At 43.3% G+C, this 20,651-nt stretch overlaps 1 protein-coding gene across 36 annotated transcripts in view; it reads right to left on the bottom strand.

Annotated features, from left to right (window-relative positions):
• Positions 1-20,651, bottom strand: part of SLC20A2 (solute carrier family 20 member 2) — a 106,460-nt gene that overhangs the window by 39,849 nt on the left and 45,960 nt on the right. For 31 of the 36 annotated variants that reach the window (XM_070598714.1, XM_070598715.1, XM_070598728.1 and 28 more), the window contains 4 exons: positions 13,368-13,920; positions 8,817-8,957; positions 7,455-7,540; positions 4,294-4,390 (listed from right to left, as the gene is read on the bottom strand). In XM_070598714.1, the coding sequence (XP_070454815.1) occupies positions 4,294-4,390; positions 7,455-7,540; positions 8,817-8,957; positions 13,368-13,656 (613 nt within the window). In that variant the 5' untranslated portion in view covers positions 13,657-13,920. Of the gene's footprint in view, positions 1-4,293; positions 4,391-7,454; positions 7,541-8,816; positions 8,958-12,414; positions 12,664-13,367; positions 13,921-20,651 lie in introns of all 36 variants that reach the window. The other 5 variants (XM_070598733.1, XM_070598736.1, XM_070598734.1 and 2 more) reach the window with 1 other exon arrangement.

Raw genomic sequence — 20,651 nt, 5'->3', positions numbered from 1 at the left:
GGAGAGGCAATGTCAGCCCTGTCTCAGGTGCAGACTGTCCTGAGGAAGCCAGAAACCAGGCCTGGTTAAGTCTGAGAATTCATTTGCTGGTAAAAAAGAGTGATGGAGGGTTGCTAGTTGGAACTTTTGAAGAACACCGGTTTTACATAAGAACCGCAATAAGGTAGCAGTGTTTGTGGTAGAAGGTTACGGTAAAGAGGTGATCAGAGCAGTGGTTCTCCAGATGGACCACGCATCAGAATCACCCACAGGGCTCCCTGCTAAAACCCAGATGGCAGACTACGGGTCTAGGGCTGGGCCTGGAGTCTGCATTTTGACAAGTTACCATGTGATGCTCATGTTGTTGGTTTAGGGAACCACACTCTGACTTAGAAGTTATATATAACGACCAGAAGCTTAACTAGGTGATCTGCTCTGACTACGCAAAGAGGCATGCAATGAATTTCAGCTGATTCATTCTTTACATGCTGAACACAAACCAGGTCCCACACAACCAAAGACTTTTTCATTAAAAATAAACTTCAGGCTTGTGTCCAAACCAAGTGAGCACTTTATTTCCCAAAGTTATTTTTGCTTCTTGCAAATTATTTTCTTAAGGACAAAAATGCAAAGATGATTTTTTAAAGTGCTCACTCAGTCTTTGAAGTATAAGAATGACTTTTGAGAAAAGTCATGTCAAATGCAAAGCAAAACAAATCAAACTAAGCCTAAGACATAAACAATTTCAAAATAACTTAGAATGGAGGAAGAGAGGAAATCAAAACATCATAACTCAACATCCAGTGGGTCCTCACTGAATTCATCTCCTCGCATAAAAATGCTATTTATCAAAACCTCTTAGTTGAAACTGGGAAGATTAATGCTGCCACTCATTTTTGTTAGGGAATTTCCATCTTTCCTTTTATCTCTGAGGCCCCTATGTTGAATGGAAACATTCTATGGAGGAAAGAAAGGGAACTGGGAAGCATAAATTCCAGGCTGGCAGAAAGGCAGACTTCTTCTGAAAGGAGCAGATGAACTGAGTCATTGTTGAAGTGACTCTTCTCAGCTCAGCCTTATCACCAAAGATGACACCACGGCTATTTATGATATGGCTGCACAGGCAGAGAGGTCCCACATGAAGAAAGAGTGTGTAATTAGAGTCTTGTTTGAAGGGCCAAAGTTAACCTTCAATGTTTAAATAAAAATAAGACTTGGACTCACCTACTGGATATTCTAGAAACATTCCCCAGGAACCAAAATATTAGGAAAGTCCTTTTCTGACTTAGTGGAGGAACAAAATGGAGGGTCCTTCAGAGGCATGACCTTCTTCTCCTTCCTTCTCCTCTAGGCCCCCCGGAAAACTTCAAGTAAGAAATTTTCCATATCAATATGTGTGGAAAAAATAGAAAGATAGGATGACTCAGGATATGCTGGCAACTTAGGGCCAAAACGATGAGGCTACTTTTGGTTGATGGTACTACAATAGCCTCTAACAGCATCAAGAGTTAGCATGTGCCAGGCACTGTGCTGAGCGCCCTCCCCACGTTATCTCATGTAACACGGCATCCTCTCACGGACGTCCTCCCACTGTCCCCTGTGATAATGAACAGAGGCTCAGGGAGGTGAAGCGATGTGACGTTTGGTTGGGCACAGCTGCCCAAACACATTACTTAGCATTAACTCTAGCACTGGGAATATGCTGTGCTTTCAACTAAGTAATGATCTTCAAGATTCTTGTACAGATTTTTTAACATTCCTAATTAAAGAGGTCACCACCCTCTTCACATAACCTGTATATTAAATATTTACACAAAACATATAGCCGGGTTTCCCAATATACAGGAAGCCATTTTTAAAGAGAGTGAAGACAAGGGAAAGAACATAGCAAGGAGGATGTATTTTGATTGTCATTAACGGTGACATTAGGTTCCAGGCGCTGTGTATTAGGTGCCTCACCCAGGCCACGTCATACAGCAGTGCAATGTCATAACTAAGAACTGGGGCTCAGGACTGGAATGCCTGCTTCAAATTTTGGTCCTGCACCTTACTATGTGTATGACTATGGGTACTCAGCATTGCTGTGCCTCAGTTTCCCATCTGTAAAGTGGAGTTAGCAATATTACCAATTTCCAAGAGGAGTTCAGAGGACTAAAAGGGTTAATTCATGTAAAACTCAACTCAATAAAAGTTAGCATTTACATTATTTATTTCTCACAACCTCTCCATGAAGCATTTATATTACCCTTAGTGTCTCATCCATTATATAGTTTAATTTTCTCTAGAATAATTTACTCTCCCATTAAGATGATTCTTTTAGCAAACTGGCAGTAAAACTCCAGCAAAAGATGAGGAAAAGAAAAAAAAGAAGAGATGGAAAAAATAGGCCAAGTACAGAAAAAGTCAAATTTTAATGAAAATCACACAGTTGATTTCTGCTGACATTCGGAAGAAGATCCAGGGAGCAAGAAGAACAGACGGCAGAAAAAAATAAAACGCAGAATAAAAAATAAATCATCCTTATTTGTACCAATTGCCGTTTCCAGGACTCGGCGCTACAAAGGCAGGGCAGCCTTTGCGACGCCGCCTCTTAGACCCACGCCGGAGGCGTCTGCTATTGGCAGTTGCCTGGCTTTTTGTTCAGCTAAGCTGAGCTCCATGGGCCTGTAGGGAACTAGGAACAAGGACTCAGGAGCACGCGGACGGTGGACAGAGGGGGCCGCAGCGCACTCCCCCGGCGCTCCGCGGCTGCCCGGCTCTACAGACGTGCTGGAGAGTCACACACTTGGGAGCGGGCTTCACTGTGTGGTATGGAACTGTTTTTTCTTCCCCTGCCTCTGGTTTTCATTCTATATCCTGAAAACAGTCTGTGACAGACACGCTGCACAGTCTGTGCACTGTAAGCCCTGGCGGCCACCAGCCACTGTCCCTGAGCCCAAGGTCCCAGCTCTCCGGCTCCCATCGCTGGGACCTTCGCCTCGTGCTTCTCTTGTGACCTACGGCAGCCGTGCAGCTTCGCCCCGGGCTGCCCCCAGAGTCTGGGAGTCCTGATCCCGAGGATTCACAGCTTTAGATAAAGGTTTTGAATGGTGCCGAGATGCCAGAGCAGGGTAGACAATGCTAAGAAGCCTTCACAGACAGGGTTTCATTTTCTGTACTGAAGCACACAAATGGATGATTAGATATGCCTAATAAAATAAAATCTGAGCAAAACTGCCTTGAGAAAACTGAAGCACACAAATGGATGATTAGATATGCCTAATAAAATAAAATCTGAGCAAAACTGCCTTGAGAAAACCTAGTTTGGGAAAATAATAATGATTTTCCCTCATTCTGGAAGAGGGCACTTTTCAACTTTAACATGACAAGCCGTTTAGCAGAAATTTTTTCTTTTGAACAGAGAGGGGGAGATTTTTGTCAGATATGGCAAGTAACTGAATCTTTATTCATAGACATTAACAAGAAGAAAAACAACAAAAACTAACATATCTGCTGACTCCAGGTACTCACACCCACAATAACGGGTGTACTCAGGGTCTGGCTGTAGGAGGCGCACCTCACCAAGGGGAACAGGAGGAATCTTCTCAACCAAAACATGTACAGAAACACTGCATTTTCGAATGTTACCAGTTCATCAACATTGCAATGTGTGCAAATAAGAACACTGTATATAAGTTTTTCTTTACCGATTGAAAATGCAAAAGAAAAGAACTTTTAACCCTGCCCCCTAAAAAGCCCCAAACCCTGTAAAAAAAGAACAAAAGTCAACAGAACGGGAAGAAAGGGAGTAATTCTGAAAATGAAATCATCATTGGCTTCAGTGTCTAGAAAAAAAAGGGTAGCTTCTAATTACTGGATTCACTGGTCTGACAAGTCCAGGGAGTTTGACATTTGAGCCATAGACCACGTCAGAGCTTTCCCTGGCCTGTCACCCATGTGTGGTCTGCCGCCACCCCCAGGTGCTCCACACGCCTCCCTGGCCCCTCCCCAGCTCAGTGAGGTATGTGGTGTCAGTCATGTGCCGAGACTCTGAGAGCCGAGGAAGCTGCTAAGGTAACACAGCGGGGTGAATGGCAGAATGGGGATTTCAATTTTCCTTTTTTTAAGGCTTAAAGTCTGTTGCCTTTTTATTTCGCCTATCTCTTGGGTATTTAAAACAAGTCAATGCACTTACTACTATTTTTACTACTTCATAATAACCATGAGTAATGCTTTTTACTGTCAGCCAACAACAGTGCCAGCACGAAAGAAGCCAACACCGTTAAGTGGCGATACACCTCGCCTGCTGGGTTTCAGGGTCCAAGGGATTCTTACCTGGTGCTCCTGTGTACATGATGGAAAACACATTTATTGCTATTGTAGCAGCATAGAACACCGGAAGTGCCCGGAGGCCATTGGGAACAGGGTCCTCCTGCATGATAATGAGATAAAGCGGAAGGTCAGGATTCCAGGAGCATCTGGAGCCAACACAGGCAGAATGATAGAAAACACTGTCACCAGAAAACCTTCCCAAACACTGGCGTGGCCCAAACAGCTGGCAGTGCCACTGCTGTGTGATCTGCCACACACTACAGACACAGCAGTGGCCTGGGCCATCTCTCCTACACAAATGCTGTTTCAAAGACCCCACCGTTGTGCCCAGCAGACCCGTTCATGCACTGGAATCACACCAGCTGATGTCAGATTGAGAAACAGTGAAGAACTGTTAGGTCAGCTCCTGGGGGCTGAAGCCCAGAGTTTGGCATCTACTTCAAAACCTGTGGCTAAGTTCAGGTTTGGCCCTAACAATCTACTTTCAACAAATCTTTTGAGACCCGACCCTCTGAGGATGCCCAAAGAGAGTCAAATGACTTACACACCACTGCCTCACTACTAGATTTTATGGCACTCCATCACACAGAACACTTCAGCTCTATTAAAATACGTAAAGCACGTACGTTACCATGTGCTACGATTCTCAAAATCTTTTCATAAGGTACAGTATCTAACCTTCAGCTATTAAAAGTTAAAAAGAACTGTGGGTTCTCTGTCTAATAAAACATTTATTTACAACTTTAGGCTTCTGGTACAACATTCCCAACACCTAAGACTTCAACGAGAATAGTAGTGCGCACATTTTAGGCTAAATGACATCTGGACAGTATTAGAAATTTAGAGTTTTCAGCAGATCTACAGAAGCTTCTGAAGCACAAATATGGATTGGGAACTCCTCAATGCAGCACTGGCATACAGTTGTTGCTTAAATGATTCAAAAAAGGACTCATTTCTAATACCCATGTGAGACACTCTTGTACACTTATACAAATCTCTTACGTACTCATCATAAAAAGAAAAACAGGTTTCAACATTGATGTGAGCTAGAAGAGTAAGGCTAAGTAGAGATGATCTCAAAGATTCCTAGTGCCAAATGCAAACATGTATGGAAATCAAGTAAGTTTGCACAACAGCAAACTCATCAAGAGCCTCTTCTGCAATGTCTCAAGAGGCCAACAGCACCTGTCAAGAGGCTTGAGTTAAACGTAGTGAGGCGTAAGGAGCAGTAAGAGCAGGGGTAGAAAGAGATTCAGTTGCATGAGAGTCACAGCCAGACCAGGCAGGGGATGTGAAGAGCAGATGCGAAGAAGTGACGGGCAGGAGCCAGGGATGAGAGGCACAGCAGTCTTCTCACCTGTTACGGACCATGTGAAAAGAACCCAGGCTGAACTGAACCAAACGCTGGGATGCTCAAATGCCTACTGACCCTGGTTTCCAAAATGTTGTTTTCTTGGGGATAAGAGTTGCTAAAGAAAGACTCCCAACCAACAAGTCCTGAAGGTACATATGTCCTGAGTTTATGTTTTTCAATTGAATCACTTTACATTTTCTCAAATAACCTATCCTTAAAACTCAAATGACAACGTCTCATTAAGACTTGTCTCCTTTCCTCCCTCCTATCTCTCTCCCTCTCTCCTTTCATTCCTTCTTCCCGTCCATCCATCCATCCATCCATCCCTCACCCGCCACCCATCCAAGCATCCATCATTCCCTCTCAATAAATATTCCAACTTTGAAGTGCTAAGCACAGTGCTAGGTACTGGAATAAAAAGTGAACAAGACAGTCATGATTTCTACTCTCAGATTTTGTAGGCAAATAGCAAACAGGCCACTAAGCAAGAAATAAAACAGCGTACGACATGATAGAGCAATGAGGGGAAAGTACAGAGTGTTGCGGGAGTATAAAAAAGAGGGAACCAACAGAACCTGGGGTGGGAGAGGAAAGGCTTCCAAGGAAGTGACACCTGAAGGCTGAGTAGGAGCAGGAGTTTGCCAGGCAAGGATGGGTTCCAGGCAGAGGAAATAAAAGAAGTGAAGGCTAGCAGGTGACAGAAGGTGGCGTCTTCCAAGATGTAAAGAAATATTAGTATGGCGGGAGCCCAGGGGAAGGAGGGGCGAGTTTGTCCTGATCCAAGAGAATGAGCCCGTCAACAGACTGCAAGGCAGTGCCAAGAAAAAATGGCTGCCTCCTCCAGCAGGAGACAGCTGAAGATAGGCATGCACCTCGTGTGCTCAGCGTGTGCTGCAACACAGGGATCAAAGGCATGCGCTACGGCTTAGAAAACGCTGCAACAACCACTTGACAGTCAAAGAGAAAAATGCAATCAAGTTTCTTTCTAGAATACTGATCTCAGTAAGTTTTTATTTTAATCTCATTGTTTTTTTTAATTTATTTATTGTTTTAAGATTGACACCTGAGCTAACAACTGTTGCCACGTTTTTTTTTTTAATGCCTTATCTCCCCAAATCCCCCCTGGTACATAGTTGTATATCTTAGTTGCAGGTCCTTCTAGTTGTGGCATATGGGAAGCCCTCTCAACGTGGCCTGATGAGAGGTGCCATGTCCGCGCCCAGGATCCAAACCAGTGAAACCCTGGGCTGCCACAGCAGAGCATGCAAACTTAACCACTCGGCCACGGGGCCGGCCCCTCATTTTATTTTGGATAAAACGCACCCCAATAGATATATTTCCTTCTTTTTATCCTTTCCTCAAGGATAGAAAAAAGGCAGTGTCTCAAGCTGGCTTTCTCCATTAAAAAATAGAAAACATTTCACATTTGGGCAAAGAAATTCTCCAGCTGTTTTTAGTGACAGTCAATTTCAAAATCTTAACACTATCTCTGACTCTATTCTGTTTAACATTCAGGAAATACTTACCTTTCCTTTCTGAGTTCTGAGCACAATGCCTGGGAGTGCTGACTAATGCACCAAACCACAGGGCAAGAAACACTATTTGCAAGGCTGGTTTCTGGGGAGCCCTGTGTACTCGGCCTTGACTCTTTCCGCATACTTTATGATAAAGTCTGATTCTGACTCCAGGGTGCTGTGCCCAAACAACGTAAAAATACAATTATTCCTATGACCCTCTCACTATAGATTTCTTCTGAGTAGAACCAAAATTAGTTCTAAAACTTAATAAAAAAAATAAAAGCCTCACTTACCTTTTTTAAGATGAAAATTCTGATCAGTACAAACAGCACTCCAGACATGAAGCCAGACAACAGGGGAGATATAAACCAAGAGGCAACTGAATAGTTAAAAAAAGAAATCTAATGAATGTTAAAATGCCACATAATTCAGGTCATATTTATATAATACAATGATAACCAACATAAGCACATATATTAATAAATAATCCTGGAATCACTACCTAAACTCAGAACCTAACAAGCCCTACTCCCTTGGCAGAGCTGGCCCTCACACACGTATCCTCGACGCAGACGCTCAGTCCTGCAGAACTGAGCACACTTCTGGCACACAGTCCAGCAAGTTCTAGCCTCAGAGGACAGCTTCCTTTGATTCCCTCTGAGCCCCTTCTGCCTGCTCTTCTTATCAGTCCATAGGGAGACCGGTCCTTGTTCCAACAGGAAGGGTTATCTAAATGGTGGGCTCCCTTCCATTGCGTTGTCCAAGTTCAGTTGGTACTGCCATCATGACACTTTAGCCTCTAGCCCAGTAGTTCTCAACTCTGGTTGCACATTGGGAGCACCCGGGGAGTTTTCAAAAACTAGTAATGCTCTGGCTCTACCCCCATAATTCTGATTTAAAAGGTTTGGAATGAGGTCTGGCATTAATATTTTTAAATTGCTCCCCCAGGTAATTCTCAGAGTTGAGAACCACTATTCTAGAAGAATGGGATCTAAGGCAATTTTCCTGGCTTCTGTGTCCCTGCTTGGCAGGTCAAGAATCCATTCAACCTAGAGTTCTTGAGGCCACTGTGATTCTTAAAAGGATGAGCAACCCAGAAGACAGAGACGGGGAAAGAGAATATTTTTCACAATGGGCGGGTTGGTACTTATGGGTCTCAATGGATTTCCCTCCTGCTAAAAGCCAGAGCCAGGAGGCAGGCCATCAGACCCCCCCAGAACAGCCCCTCTGGGCAGCCTACAACCCAGAAGGAACACTGGAGTGCCTCCTCTACAGGGCAGCTGGCGACCTCGTGAATGCTGTGAGGTAAAGAACACGGGGCTCACTTCCAGGCTCCCCCATGACCATGAACTCTGACTCACCACAACCTAGTTTTTCCCTCTGACTACAGGCTGACTTCAATCAGATAAACTACTTTTCTGCCTGGGAACAAGAGACAGATATTTGAAAAGAGTGCCTGGAGTTAAAAAAATTGTCTAACACATAGTAGTTCACAATTCCTGTGAACAGAAATTTTGAGGGAAAATATATTACCCATGTAGGTCTTCTAGAGCTTACCATTTGAGGGAAAAATATATTATAATGGTAACTTCTAATAAAACTTACTCTAGAAAATGTAAACTTTCCTTCTTACAGGTAAAAGAAATGGCAATTACCAATCTTGACAAGCTCCATCCACTGCACACCTTTGGTACCAATTGCAACAAGTGAGAATCCTATTGTGGAGCCAACGATGCAATGAGTTCCTGAGATTGGAAGCCTCAGGAAGGATGCAATCAGCTGCCAGACAGCTGAACCTACAGTTTGAAAGATGAAAAAAGAAAAGTCAGATACAGAGTACAGTTCTTAAAACAGCCCCACAGGAAGAAATCCAGATTACTGTTCTCCATAGCAACAACTCCCTAGGGCTGATTTTCTATGGATTGTTTCTTTACAAAGTGCTAAAGCTCTGACAAAAATCACTCAATTAGCTTTAGTCAGAGGAACATTCTTCAACACTGAAGAAATAATGGTGACTTATTTAAAGAAAAGTAGTTAAAAGTATTTAAAGAAAAGTCTCCTGATGCCAGCTAGTAATTGCCTTTGTCACACTTAGGTTAAGGGTGCTGACAATGAACTTGTTCTGACGTGAAGTGTGGCCAAGAGGAAGCAAGAGATTAAAGATGCTGATGAACAAGAGAAACAAGAAAGGCTGCATGCTGGCAAAGATCTGGCTGTAGTTATGACTGATGGTCACGTAAGGAGGAGGGCTATGTACTGGCTATGTCATATTAGTCTGTACAAGAGAGATGAAATACACAACTATCAAATCATTATGTTGTACACTTGAAACTAACATAACATTGTATGTCAATTATACCTCAATAAAAAAAAGAAAGAGAGTGTATTCCCACACTGCTTTTTGTATTTCTGCCCCTCACTTGAGCAGTAACTAGGATATTTAACCCAGAGCTGGGCACCTGCTCTCAGCCCCTGCCCTGAGGACTGGGCCTTTCCTTTGTCTGCTCTGGCAAGCATTCTAACTCTAGGAGTTAAGAGGGTCCCTTAGTTTGGGCTGCTTCGTGTCCTTTTGCCTCAATTTCACCATGCTTTTCCAGGCTGAACGCTTTTCTAGGCTACAGTTCACTCCGGACGCTTTCGTAAGCAGATCGGATTCTGCAGTGAGTATTAAAAGCATCGGCTGGGAGAGATCACTTTCAGAAACAGTTGTTGAAAAGCTCATATAGCGCTAACTGTAAGGGAGCAAAGGGTTTGGCTGATAGGCAGGGCACGTTATTAATCCCAAATGCTAACTCTGGAAATCGGGTTGCCTGGCAGCAGCAGCACTTTTAAGCAGACCCCTGGCATTTTCTTCAAAAATATCTGCGTGACAGAGGATCACACAGGTGGTGCAGGTCCCAGTTTGTGAAGCCACACTGACAGCTGCTCCATGAGCACCAGGCATGCTGACCTTTGAACCCAAGTAGGCTGTGGCCCATGCTATCCTTGAAGCGTGTTGGGAGGAGAAGAGGCCAGCCTTGTGCTGCCAAGCCGGCGACAGGCTCCATGGCAGCACCCAGGCCTCCCCGGGGACAATTCCTTAAGCCTTCACATCTAAGCCTAGGGCTCCTCAGGGATTAGTTGTTTTAAAAATAAAGCCAGAGTTTGGAGAATGTTTCATGGCATAGAACCGTAACTTGTATTCTTACAAAAATGAAAATAATCTAGTGATGTTAAGAGAATGGTATAGACTCACCCTAATGAATTCAGACTGAGATTTTCCTTCCTGAAAGCTGCTATCCTTTCTCTGCCCAACTTTGTAACATATGTCCTGGAGCAAGAGGGTTTGTAAGGAAAGGTACGGAAGATGGGGCTGCCTGAGAGAGGGAAGGAGGAGAGGAAGACGGAGCAGGAGGAAGGAGCAGTGGCAGGGGGCCTAGCAAAGTGAGAGTGTGTGACAGCCCTCCTTAACCTCAAGAATTTCTGAAGGCAAGTGTGATTACATTAACGTTAAGAAAAACAGCGGGGGGGAAAAGAAAGAGATAATTTTAACCTGAGATAATGATATGCTACAAAGAGGAACGGGATTAAGTACGGGATAAGGGCGTAAGACAAAACCTAGGGGAAGTGGGGAGAAAGATGGGTGCCTCTGAGGCTACAGGTTCCTGGGAAGATGGAAGAATGGCAGGAGAAAGGGTCAAGCTTACAAGGGAGGCAACCAGGCAGGGGTCAGTGAGGGCAGGGGCTCGGGGGAGGGGGAGAAGGCTCAGCAGTCATGGGTGCAGAGGAAGCTGTAAGGGGGCTGTGCCCTTCGTGGGGTGGTTCAAGGAGATGGCTTCTTCATGCTGTTGTGGGCATTTCCCTGAGAAGACGGTGAGTTTTGAATTCTCATAGGTTTTTGGAGCCACTGGTGGTTCTATACGAAGTAGACTAACTATTGCTTTCGGGCTGAGCCATAGGCCCAGAAGATAACTTCTTCAGGAAGCTGAGCTGGTGTGAACAATTTCTTTCCCTCAACCAACTTAACGCTACCACAATTCTACCAGAAAGCACAGAGACCCAAGGGTTTGAGGAGACATTTCTTAATAAAAAAGAGAAAAAATAAAATAGAATAGAATAAAAAGACAGAGAGAGAGATGGAGAGAAGAAACGGATGCTGAATTTAGAAGAGGAAGATGGGGAGAATTCAGGCACGTGAATAGATTCAGCTTTGGTTTTGGCCAATAATAATTATACCACCATGTTAAATTTACATAGCTCCCATTTGCAAGGAATCCAATTTAAAAAAATCTAGGTAACTCACACAAATTCCCAACAAAATAGGCTTTGAGACTCCTCTAACCACCCACCAAAAACAAAAAAAGAAGAAGAAACCAAAGCAAACAAAATCAAGTTATTCAAGCAAAACCCCAAATTGCTTTGGTTAACCTAAATTCTAGTTGAGGTAAGTATTCTTCATTCTTTCAGTAAAGAGCCAAAGGCCAGGGGTGGGAAAACTGAAACATCGGACAAGTTATACCGTCCACACGAAAAGTCCACAGTGACGTGAAGCTCAGCTCACGAGGCTTTCTGACTGCTGGAGCCTCGGGGCAGATGCACTAACGAGTCGCTAACGAGCACCATTCCCGAGATCATCCAACGAACGGAGACACTTCCCTTAAGATTTAACTTTATGTTTTTCTTTATTTCTCCCTTACTTTCAACATATCTTGTCCACGTCATCCTGATTGGAAAAATCTCAATTTTGATATTATGTCTCATATCTATCATGGCTATCAGGGTAAATTTTACAAATAACTGTAATTTTGATCCTATCTGACTACAATGGAAACACAAGTTCAGTGAAGGCAAGTACAATTCAGTCATTACAATAGCTTTTGGATTAAAGCATCGTGAACCTCACATCTTTAAACCACAAGACATTGAGAAACGAACTCCAGAGCATGGCCCACCAGCCTGCTGTGCTGGGTAACAGTTAATACCTCCTACACTGTCTGTTGCAGATCGAATGCCTCAGCAACTTCTCAGACTAACTTGCTGTAACAAAAACACGATGGGCCATCTTCAATTTGGCAAATAATCTCCGCATTCTGGGTGCTTAAGAAATGCTAGTGATAATCACAAATACCTAGGGACCTGTGGAAGGTAGCTGCGTTCTTGGTACACCAGCATCTTATCTCCTACTGCAGGACTCTGCCTACAAAAGGATAGGTCCTGTTGAAAGCAGAAGGTGGCAGAATTCCTCTCTAACCCTTTCCTCCCTAACCAAATTACCTGTACAGCTCAGCCGTGGCTGTGCCGTCATCTACCTAGAGGCGAGCAGAGAGAGCGTGCTGGCAGCTGCACTGGAGGCATTCCTGCCTGAGGCTTCTTCCAGCTGCAGCAAGGACATAAGGAAGCACCCCACAGCGCTTCAGGTCCACGGCCACCGGGGCCATGGAGAAATCACTGTCCGACCAGTCAATCTGCGTGTTAACATAGCGCACGGCCCTCAACACGTCTCTTCATCTGGACAACCTGAAACTACCAATAAAAGGTCATCCTGGACACAGGTGACATACCAATGATCTCTTGGCCAGAAAACAAGACAAACATACCAAATGGAACTCCCAGAGGTAGGATCAGATAATCAAAACAAAACCCAACAACAGGATTACAAATAACACAGAAGATCAGAATCTCTTGAAACATAAGCACTTAAGATTCATTTGGTAACTGCTCTGAAACTTAAACTCAGAATACATCATTAAATTAATAAATCCTGTTTTTTGGCATCCAAGCTTTCAAAAAATTGCATCCTAACTGATGAAAAATCTATGAAAAAACAGAAATAAACCTTCAAAGAAATCTCATAAGTAAACCTTTCAAACACATTCACTTAGACATGATATTTCTTTAATAACTTTCAAACAGCTTTAAAATGACAGAGCTATTCTACAAATATCTTTTTTTGTACTTTATGAAAAGCATTCACTTAGCCAAAATCTATTTTAACAACCAAGTTTGCTAAAAATGAGAAAATAAATGTTTGCTTGACATTTGAACACTGAAAAAACCATAATTAAATTAAAATGCAGAAAGCAAAAATACGATAGAGTAAATAGGAAGCATCAAACCAGTTTTTGAAAAATTAAAGCAAAAACCACATTTATGGATATAACAAAAGTACTGTATGGAAGTAGCAAGTGGACACATTTCTCATGGGTGTAAAGAATGACGCTACTTACCAACCATTGCACTAACTTCCCCGGCCATTAGTGTTTCTACTGTCTCGTTGTACAGGTTCACGTCAATGATACCTTTTCGAATGGTCTCTCCTACTTTGGCTCCCAATAACACTGAGCCGGTGGTTTCAAATATTGAAGCCAAAATGCACGCCTGCCTCAAGGTCACCACACCAGAGCCCACAGCAGTACCAAATGAATTGGCAACATCATTTGCACCAACAGAAAATGCCAAGATAAAAGCAATGATAAAACCCAAAATGACCATCCACAAATACTCATCCATGGCCATTTTGGAAAGCGAGCTCCGGGTACTTTTCTTTTGCAGAAATATTTTAAATAAACGAAGCTTGAGGTTATTAACGTCCTAAGGCTGAGAGTTCTTGTAAACAGTGAGTTTGCTCTGGAAAGTGCTGGACAATGTCAGAGCCCAAGCAAACTGCTAACTGCTGGTTTTCAAACTCCTGTCAGTACAGTTCATTTGGTTGTGTTCAGTCAGCAGTAAAACACATTCCATATTTTTCCTCCCAATCTGGGAAAGCTGTGATGTCTCCTCCTGTAACAGAAAGAAAACAAAAGCAATCACTCACCCTGCGAGACCTGTAACAGTCCGTCCTTTCAGAAATCAAGGTCTTAAGCCTGCTAATGGGGTCTGATTTTGGCATGTGACAAATCTAACCAAAAAGCAACTCTAGGAAGATTATAATTAGGTTAACTGTCCCCTCCCCCCTAAAAAAGCTGGTTTCTAGAATGTCAGAGGTTGGAGCATACTTTATAATTACAGACTGATAGTAAGCCTTAATAGGATACGATTTCACACAATTTGAAAAATATATGCAGTCATTATTTTCAAAAAGGAAAAATTGCCTCAAATGAGCAAAAGATAAAGAAATGAGAAATTCAGAGTTAGCAAGTTTTTCAAATACCCCTCATTTCTTAGAACAGGGATTACCACATGTGAGTCTGTGACACCACGGGGTGTGGCTAATTCTCTCCTTGCACGTTTACACCTAAGGAATGCGCACTTTACATTATGATCCATTGTGTGTGTCTCAAAGAGAGGTTACAGCTTCTGGTACAAAGTGACTCATCCAGAGGGTGACAAGAGTGGGAACTGAAGGGCCTCGCAAAGGAACAGAGAAGCCTGGGAAACAAAATGATCCTATTAAAGCCCGTGCCAAATCCTGTCCCTATCCTGTCGCCGACCTCCGCTCCTGTCCACTCCTTCCCTTACCGGCTCTTCGCTATTCCTTGAAAGCACCAAGCTCTCTCACCTCAGGGCCTTTGTACCTGCTGAGCCCTCTGCCAGGAAAAGCCTCCCTGACAGCTGCATGGCTGCTCCTCACTCTATTTGGGCCTCTGCTCAAATGTCACCGTCAGAGAGGCCTCCCCTGACCTTGTGAACGAGCAGCCCTGCCCCCAGGCCACTTGCCATCCCTCTCACCCGGCGTTCTTTCTTTTCTACTATCACCGTACTCATTCATTCGCTCACTCACTCATTCTTGTCTGTCTCCTCTCACTAGGACGCAGGGACTTTGTCAGATGCACTGCTGGATCTCCAGCACACAGAATGGTGCCTGGCATGTGCTAAGCCCTAACAAATGGAGAAAAGCCTTCATGTTCCTCCTTCTGGGATGAAGAGAAGATGTCACAAAATTAATATATCTGTGAAGTAAAAATGTGACTGAAAGCTTCAGAACTATGGTATTCTATTATAATATAGTCAAAATATAAAACCTGTGTGTTTTCTTTGAATGGGATTAGGCGTACAGAATGGTACCTAGCACAGTGTAGTTCTTAATAAATGTCTATTGAATTGAAGTGAATAAATTAGGCTCATATACAATATAACGATCCATCAACATTAAGGTTATTTGGGAAAAACAGCAGACAAAATTTTATGTGCATTGTGATTATGGCAACATTAAGAAGACATATAAAAAGACTAAAAGGTAACATACTAAAATTGTAACAGCTGTTGAGTTTTAGTGGTAGTGCTATAGATGATCTTTTCCTTTCCTCCAAAACTATATACTGTGGTTATGTGCTTTTCACATTAAAGTATATATAATCAATTTATATATATTATATATATAAAATATATAATAATCAATAAACATACATGGAGAACCATCTATGTACATAATGTTACAGGCATAAAATTAAATAGAAAATGTACAGTGATAGATCTTATCATTTTCTAAGATTTGTAGCTTATGCATTTCTGCAGATTCAGACCCCATGTGAGACAAAGGAAAATCCACCCATAAGGCAAAAGACAATATTCCACTGAAAGAGTATTTTATTAATATGATGGGCACATTAAATCTATAAATGAAAATGCAAAATAAAAATATTTGGACCAATATTATCCAGAATTCTTGATGAAGCTTTGTCAGGTTTGGCTGCCAACAGGGCAAAGAAGAGGAAGAGTCCACAAACATCTACCGAGAGCCTCCCCAGAGACGAGGAGGGAAGAAGGATGTGGTCCTGGCACACGCGGGCTCACAGTCCAGGGAGGGAAACAGGCACTAATCAAACAAACACAGGGATGTATGCTATAAACTGCGAAAAGTGCTACAAAGGAAGGAGGCACGGGTCACACAGCACCACGAGAGCAAAGGTTGGGGGCACGACTGGTCCGAAAGGGCAGGAAAGGCTCACCTGCAATCTAAGGATGGTGGGAGTGGGCTCGGGGACTGGAGGAGGCATTCCAGACATTTCGCAGGTGGGAAGGAGCAGAATGAGGACAGGAGGCTGGAGGCAGGCAGTGTGAGGAAACCATGATGAAAGTTGAGGTGGGCCCTATTAAAGACTGCGGCCACCATGCAAACAACGGGGTACCGATGGAGGCTTCTAATCAGAGGGGTACTGACATGCTCAGACTTCCAGGTCATTCTGACTGCAGTGTGGAGAATGGACTGGATGGGAGACAAGAGTGAATGTGGAGAGACGAATCACCCGGCTACTGCACGGTGCAGGCATAAGATGAGGTATCCTGGACCCAGGGCGGTAGTAATGATCAAGGGAAGAGAAATGATTTAAAGAGGCATTTCAGCGGTTGAAGACAATGGGATGGTGAGGTTTGCATATGGGGGTTGAGAGAGGGTAGATAGTTATTGACTTGTGGAATTGGCTGAGAATAACTGAGTAGGTGTTTTTCTCTTTCGCATTGTATTCAGTTTTGTTTTTAGGTCGTAGGGCGGGGTTCCACCACAGTTCACCTGTGGACACACTGTACACAGAAGTAAATGACAGGAGCACGGAAGAGACAGCAGGTGGACGAGGCGCCAAAGCAGGTATGTTCTCAGACCAGTTTTGCTCGAGAAGGTTTTTAACCGTCTTTATGGTGCCAAAGGTATCATTTCAGACCAGGGATTCCCTCCCCTACTGAGTTAATCTTACATAACTAATTTCCACAATCATGTCTATGCTCTTTAATTTGGCTTTTCTCCTTCATGTTCACACCCTCAGCTAACCAGCTTAAGTCCAATAAGCATCTGGTTGAGAAAAGCTTACCACTTTTTTGAGACCAAATGATTTCTATCTTGTACTATATTTATAAGGCCTCTTTTATTGCAAGTATCAACACCTTGATTTTCTCCCTTTTCCATTAATTTTTATCCCACATGAGCAAAATAAGACAAAGTGCTTAAATAACTACACGATCTGTTGCATAGAAAAAGATGGCAATGCTGCTGAAACCGGGCCATTGGCAGGCCAGAGGACCGTCATGCAGAAGGCCATGACGGTAATTTGCCAAGAATATAGAAAGCCCAAATTCGGAGTGGCTGAGGTCTGACCAGGTATGACCTGAAATTGCTGGCTGTTCGAAAGTAGGCTTTCGAAGGTGGGCAATCAAATCAGTGGGGAAAGGTTGACTTAGTCAATAAATGATGTTGGGACAACTTGTTAACTGCTACCTATCTGAAAAGGGGAAAAAATTACCTACCTCACACCAAAGTTATAATTTAAAGTTGATTTAAATGTAAAAATGGAAACCTGAAGAGAATAAGTAAAAACTTGGGTAAATATTTACTTAATATTGGGACGAAGAAGCCTAGACATGACATCAAAGACAGTTAAGAAAAGGAATCAACACGTGAGTTCACACAAATCACGTAGTGGGGAGGCAGAGAGGTCTAACGTGTGAACGCATCACAGAGACGCCTCGTCTCTTCCTCAGGGAGTGTTCTCACAAGGATGCGATGCTATTTAGAGTTCCCAGCTAATGCCTTGGTTCTTTCTAACTCTCCTCAAGGGCTTTTCTGAAAAAGGTCAGAACACAAAGGAGGGTTAGAACAGGCTTCCTAACTCTCTCTCCTTCCCCTACATGAAAGTCCCTGTATGGCTAGGATTCACAGGACTGAAGGTTACAAGATATTCTTCAATTTTTAAATGCCACCGACCTCTTGCATTTGAGGAACAGAGACTTTACAGTGTTTTGAATTATTGCAAGAGGTACTGAGGGCTTTCATAAGTTCTGTCTCCCAAACTTTTCTCAGTAGCCTCAATGCCTTCTGAACAAGCTTCTCAACTGTCAGTTCTGCCTGCCATCCCTTCTGTTCCTTGATGTCTGAACCAGCTCTACGTCTTTCCCAGGCCCCACGAGAGCCCCGGCAGGACTCCTGAGTTAAATGCTTACAGATCCTCTCTCTGTAATTTTCTCTATGAGCATCTGCTTCAACTCTACCTAATATCCTCTTATCCACACTAGGAATTTTACTAGCAACATTATAGAAAAAGTGAAAACAAACATTCTCAGAATATTTCTAGGTAGATTTGCACACGGTTTAAAAACAGGAATGTTGCTGAGTTGTAGCACTTAATAGACATTTATACAAAAAGAAGTTTGGGTGGAAGGGTCCCTGCTGTGAAATGCTGTCAAAGGTAACATCCACGATGACCCATGACCTTTCCAAGCAAACGTGCGGAGGTGTCTGTCCAGCCCTCCCAGCAGCACCCCTCTCCTCCCTCAGTCTTAGAGTCCAGCCCTTTCCTCACTTGGCACTGCCAGGCCCAGACAACCAGGTCTGTGGCGGATGGTGGCTTAAGTTATGACTCCTTCCAGGGACCTTGCAGGTTCAAAGGATCGGCCCACAGCCAACTTCCTTTCCATTGGTTTTCTTTTGGCCTATGAGGAGCTTTTCCCTGAGATTTCATGGACTGCACAGGCCAAGCTCTCCCTCCAACAGAGGAAGGGAAGGAGCCAGGTCCCCCACGCAGAGGACCCTTGAAGTGGAAGCATCGCATAGAGTAATTTTCCAATACCTCCCCGAAAGCCCTAAGTGCCTCACACCCATCCTCTAAAAGTGTGGAACTTATCTTCCTGGAAGCTAGGGTCAAAACAGGAAGACACAGATCTCTCTTCAATGCATAGATATAAAATCTAATGCTCTCTGCTCCATGTGGGTGAGCCTGACTATTCAGACATAAAAATGACTAGCTTTTCCTGATAATATTTAAATAAAATGGAAGGTTTTTGGAATCTTATTGTTTGCAGAATAGTACAGCAGAAATTTTTTTCTTTCAACATTTAGGATGCAGATCTTGTCCTAAGGAGTTTTGATTAAGATCATTCTTAAACAGCTTATAAAAACACCTCCTTTACATTCTTAAATTTAAAAAAATAATTTAATAAGTAACAGTATATTTATGATAGTAAATACCGACTTTTGTATCTTCACACTGATGATTAAAAAATTGAAACATTAGTAGAAGGGTTCTGAAACTTGCCTTAACTGTCTTTAAATGGCATATTTACAAATATGAAAGCAGTCCTTGGGAGTGTGGGAGCCTGGAGAAGGGCAGGTGCTATTGGGACTGAAGCAGGAGCAAGGAAGGAAGGGATGGGTAGAGAGAATGAGAAGGGGAAACAAAGAGAGGGAGGCATGGGGAAAGGAAATGATATCAGAAGGAAAGGCAAGACAGCTAAGCCAAATGTTAGACCTGACTTGGAACACAGGGGACACGGAGGAAAAAGGACACAGATAATAGAAGCAGGTTTACTCTCTGTGGACAAAGAGGAGGAACGTAAAGCCTGACGATAAAGATGGAAGACATCCAGAGTGAACAAGGCACAGATTCCAAACCCCATGTAAACTGGAAAAGCAGTGGCAAAGACAGTCTGCTAGCACGCTATGGCTCCCGCCCAGCACTGTGTCCTTCACCTTCTTTTCTCTCTGCTGCTAAATGCGGAACATTTGTTTCTCCTGCATGAAGATGGGGAGAGAGCACAGGACCTGCAGTCAGAGGCCCTGGGCCCTCTGTCTGGCTACACAAGCCTGAGGAGCCACTTAAATGACTCATCTGAAAAATGGGAAGAATGCTACATAATGTGGTGGTTGTGTACAGGCCCCAGCTCCGTGCCAGGGATCAATACACGGTGACAATTATTATTAGTGGACAAAGCCCTGGTGCAATGGACAGGACAGCTGAGGCCTAATCCTGGCTCTGCTACTAACTAGCAGTGTGACCTTGGGTAAGTCATGTACACTTTCTGAATCCCATTTCATCGCGTGTAAAATGGGGTCCTAAGAACACATGTACTTTACAGAATTATTGTTAGGATCAAATCTCATTATTGATACAGAATTATTGTTAGATCAAATCTAATGCACACGAAAGTGTTTTGTAAGTGGTGGTTAGCCTCAAGCAACTTGAAGTGACTGGTATCACCATAGTCACAGGAAGAATAACAACTTGAGGTTCCAAAATCCTTCTAGAAGGATCTTTCTCATTCTTACGCCCCCACCTCCTCTCACAGTCATGCGGATAGATCCAGTCTGCCTCCCCCTAGTCCTGCTCTTCCTCCTCAGTGTACAAACTCTGGCCTCGCCTTTGGTTCAAGACTGACATACATTGTAAGGCACGAGCACTTTTTTGAGGGGTGGAGGGAGATGAACAGGTAGAGAAATGAAACTCTAAAAGGGGCTAAGAAAAAAAATCACGCAAAATGGTAAAGCCACTCTGGAAAACAGTTTGACAGCTTCTTATAAAGTAAAGCCTACACTCAGCACACAGCCAGCAGTCTCATTCCGAGGGCCATCTACCAAGAGAAATGAAAGCATGTGTCTACACAGGAAACGTTTTGTTCTGTACCTTGAGTATGGTGGTGGTTACACTACTGTGCATCTGTGTCAAAACTCACAAGACGGTACACTTGCAACTGGTGAACTTCCTTGTAGATAAATGATACCTCAATAAAACTGATTAGAAAACAATACTGGTACATATCGATACGTGAGGTGACGGATGTGCTAATTAACTAGATGGGAGAAATCTTTT

Source organism: Equus przewalskii, chromosome 28 (genome assembly GCF_037783145.1).
Source record: "Equus przewalskii isolate Varuska chromosome 28, EquPr2, whole genome shotgun sequence".
NCBI lineage: Eukaryota > Metazoa > Chordata > Mammalia > Perissodactyla > Equidae > Equus > Equus przewalskii.
This window is presented reverse-complemented; position numbering and strand designations above follow the sequence as displayed.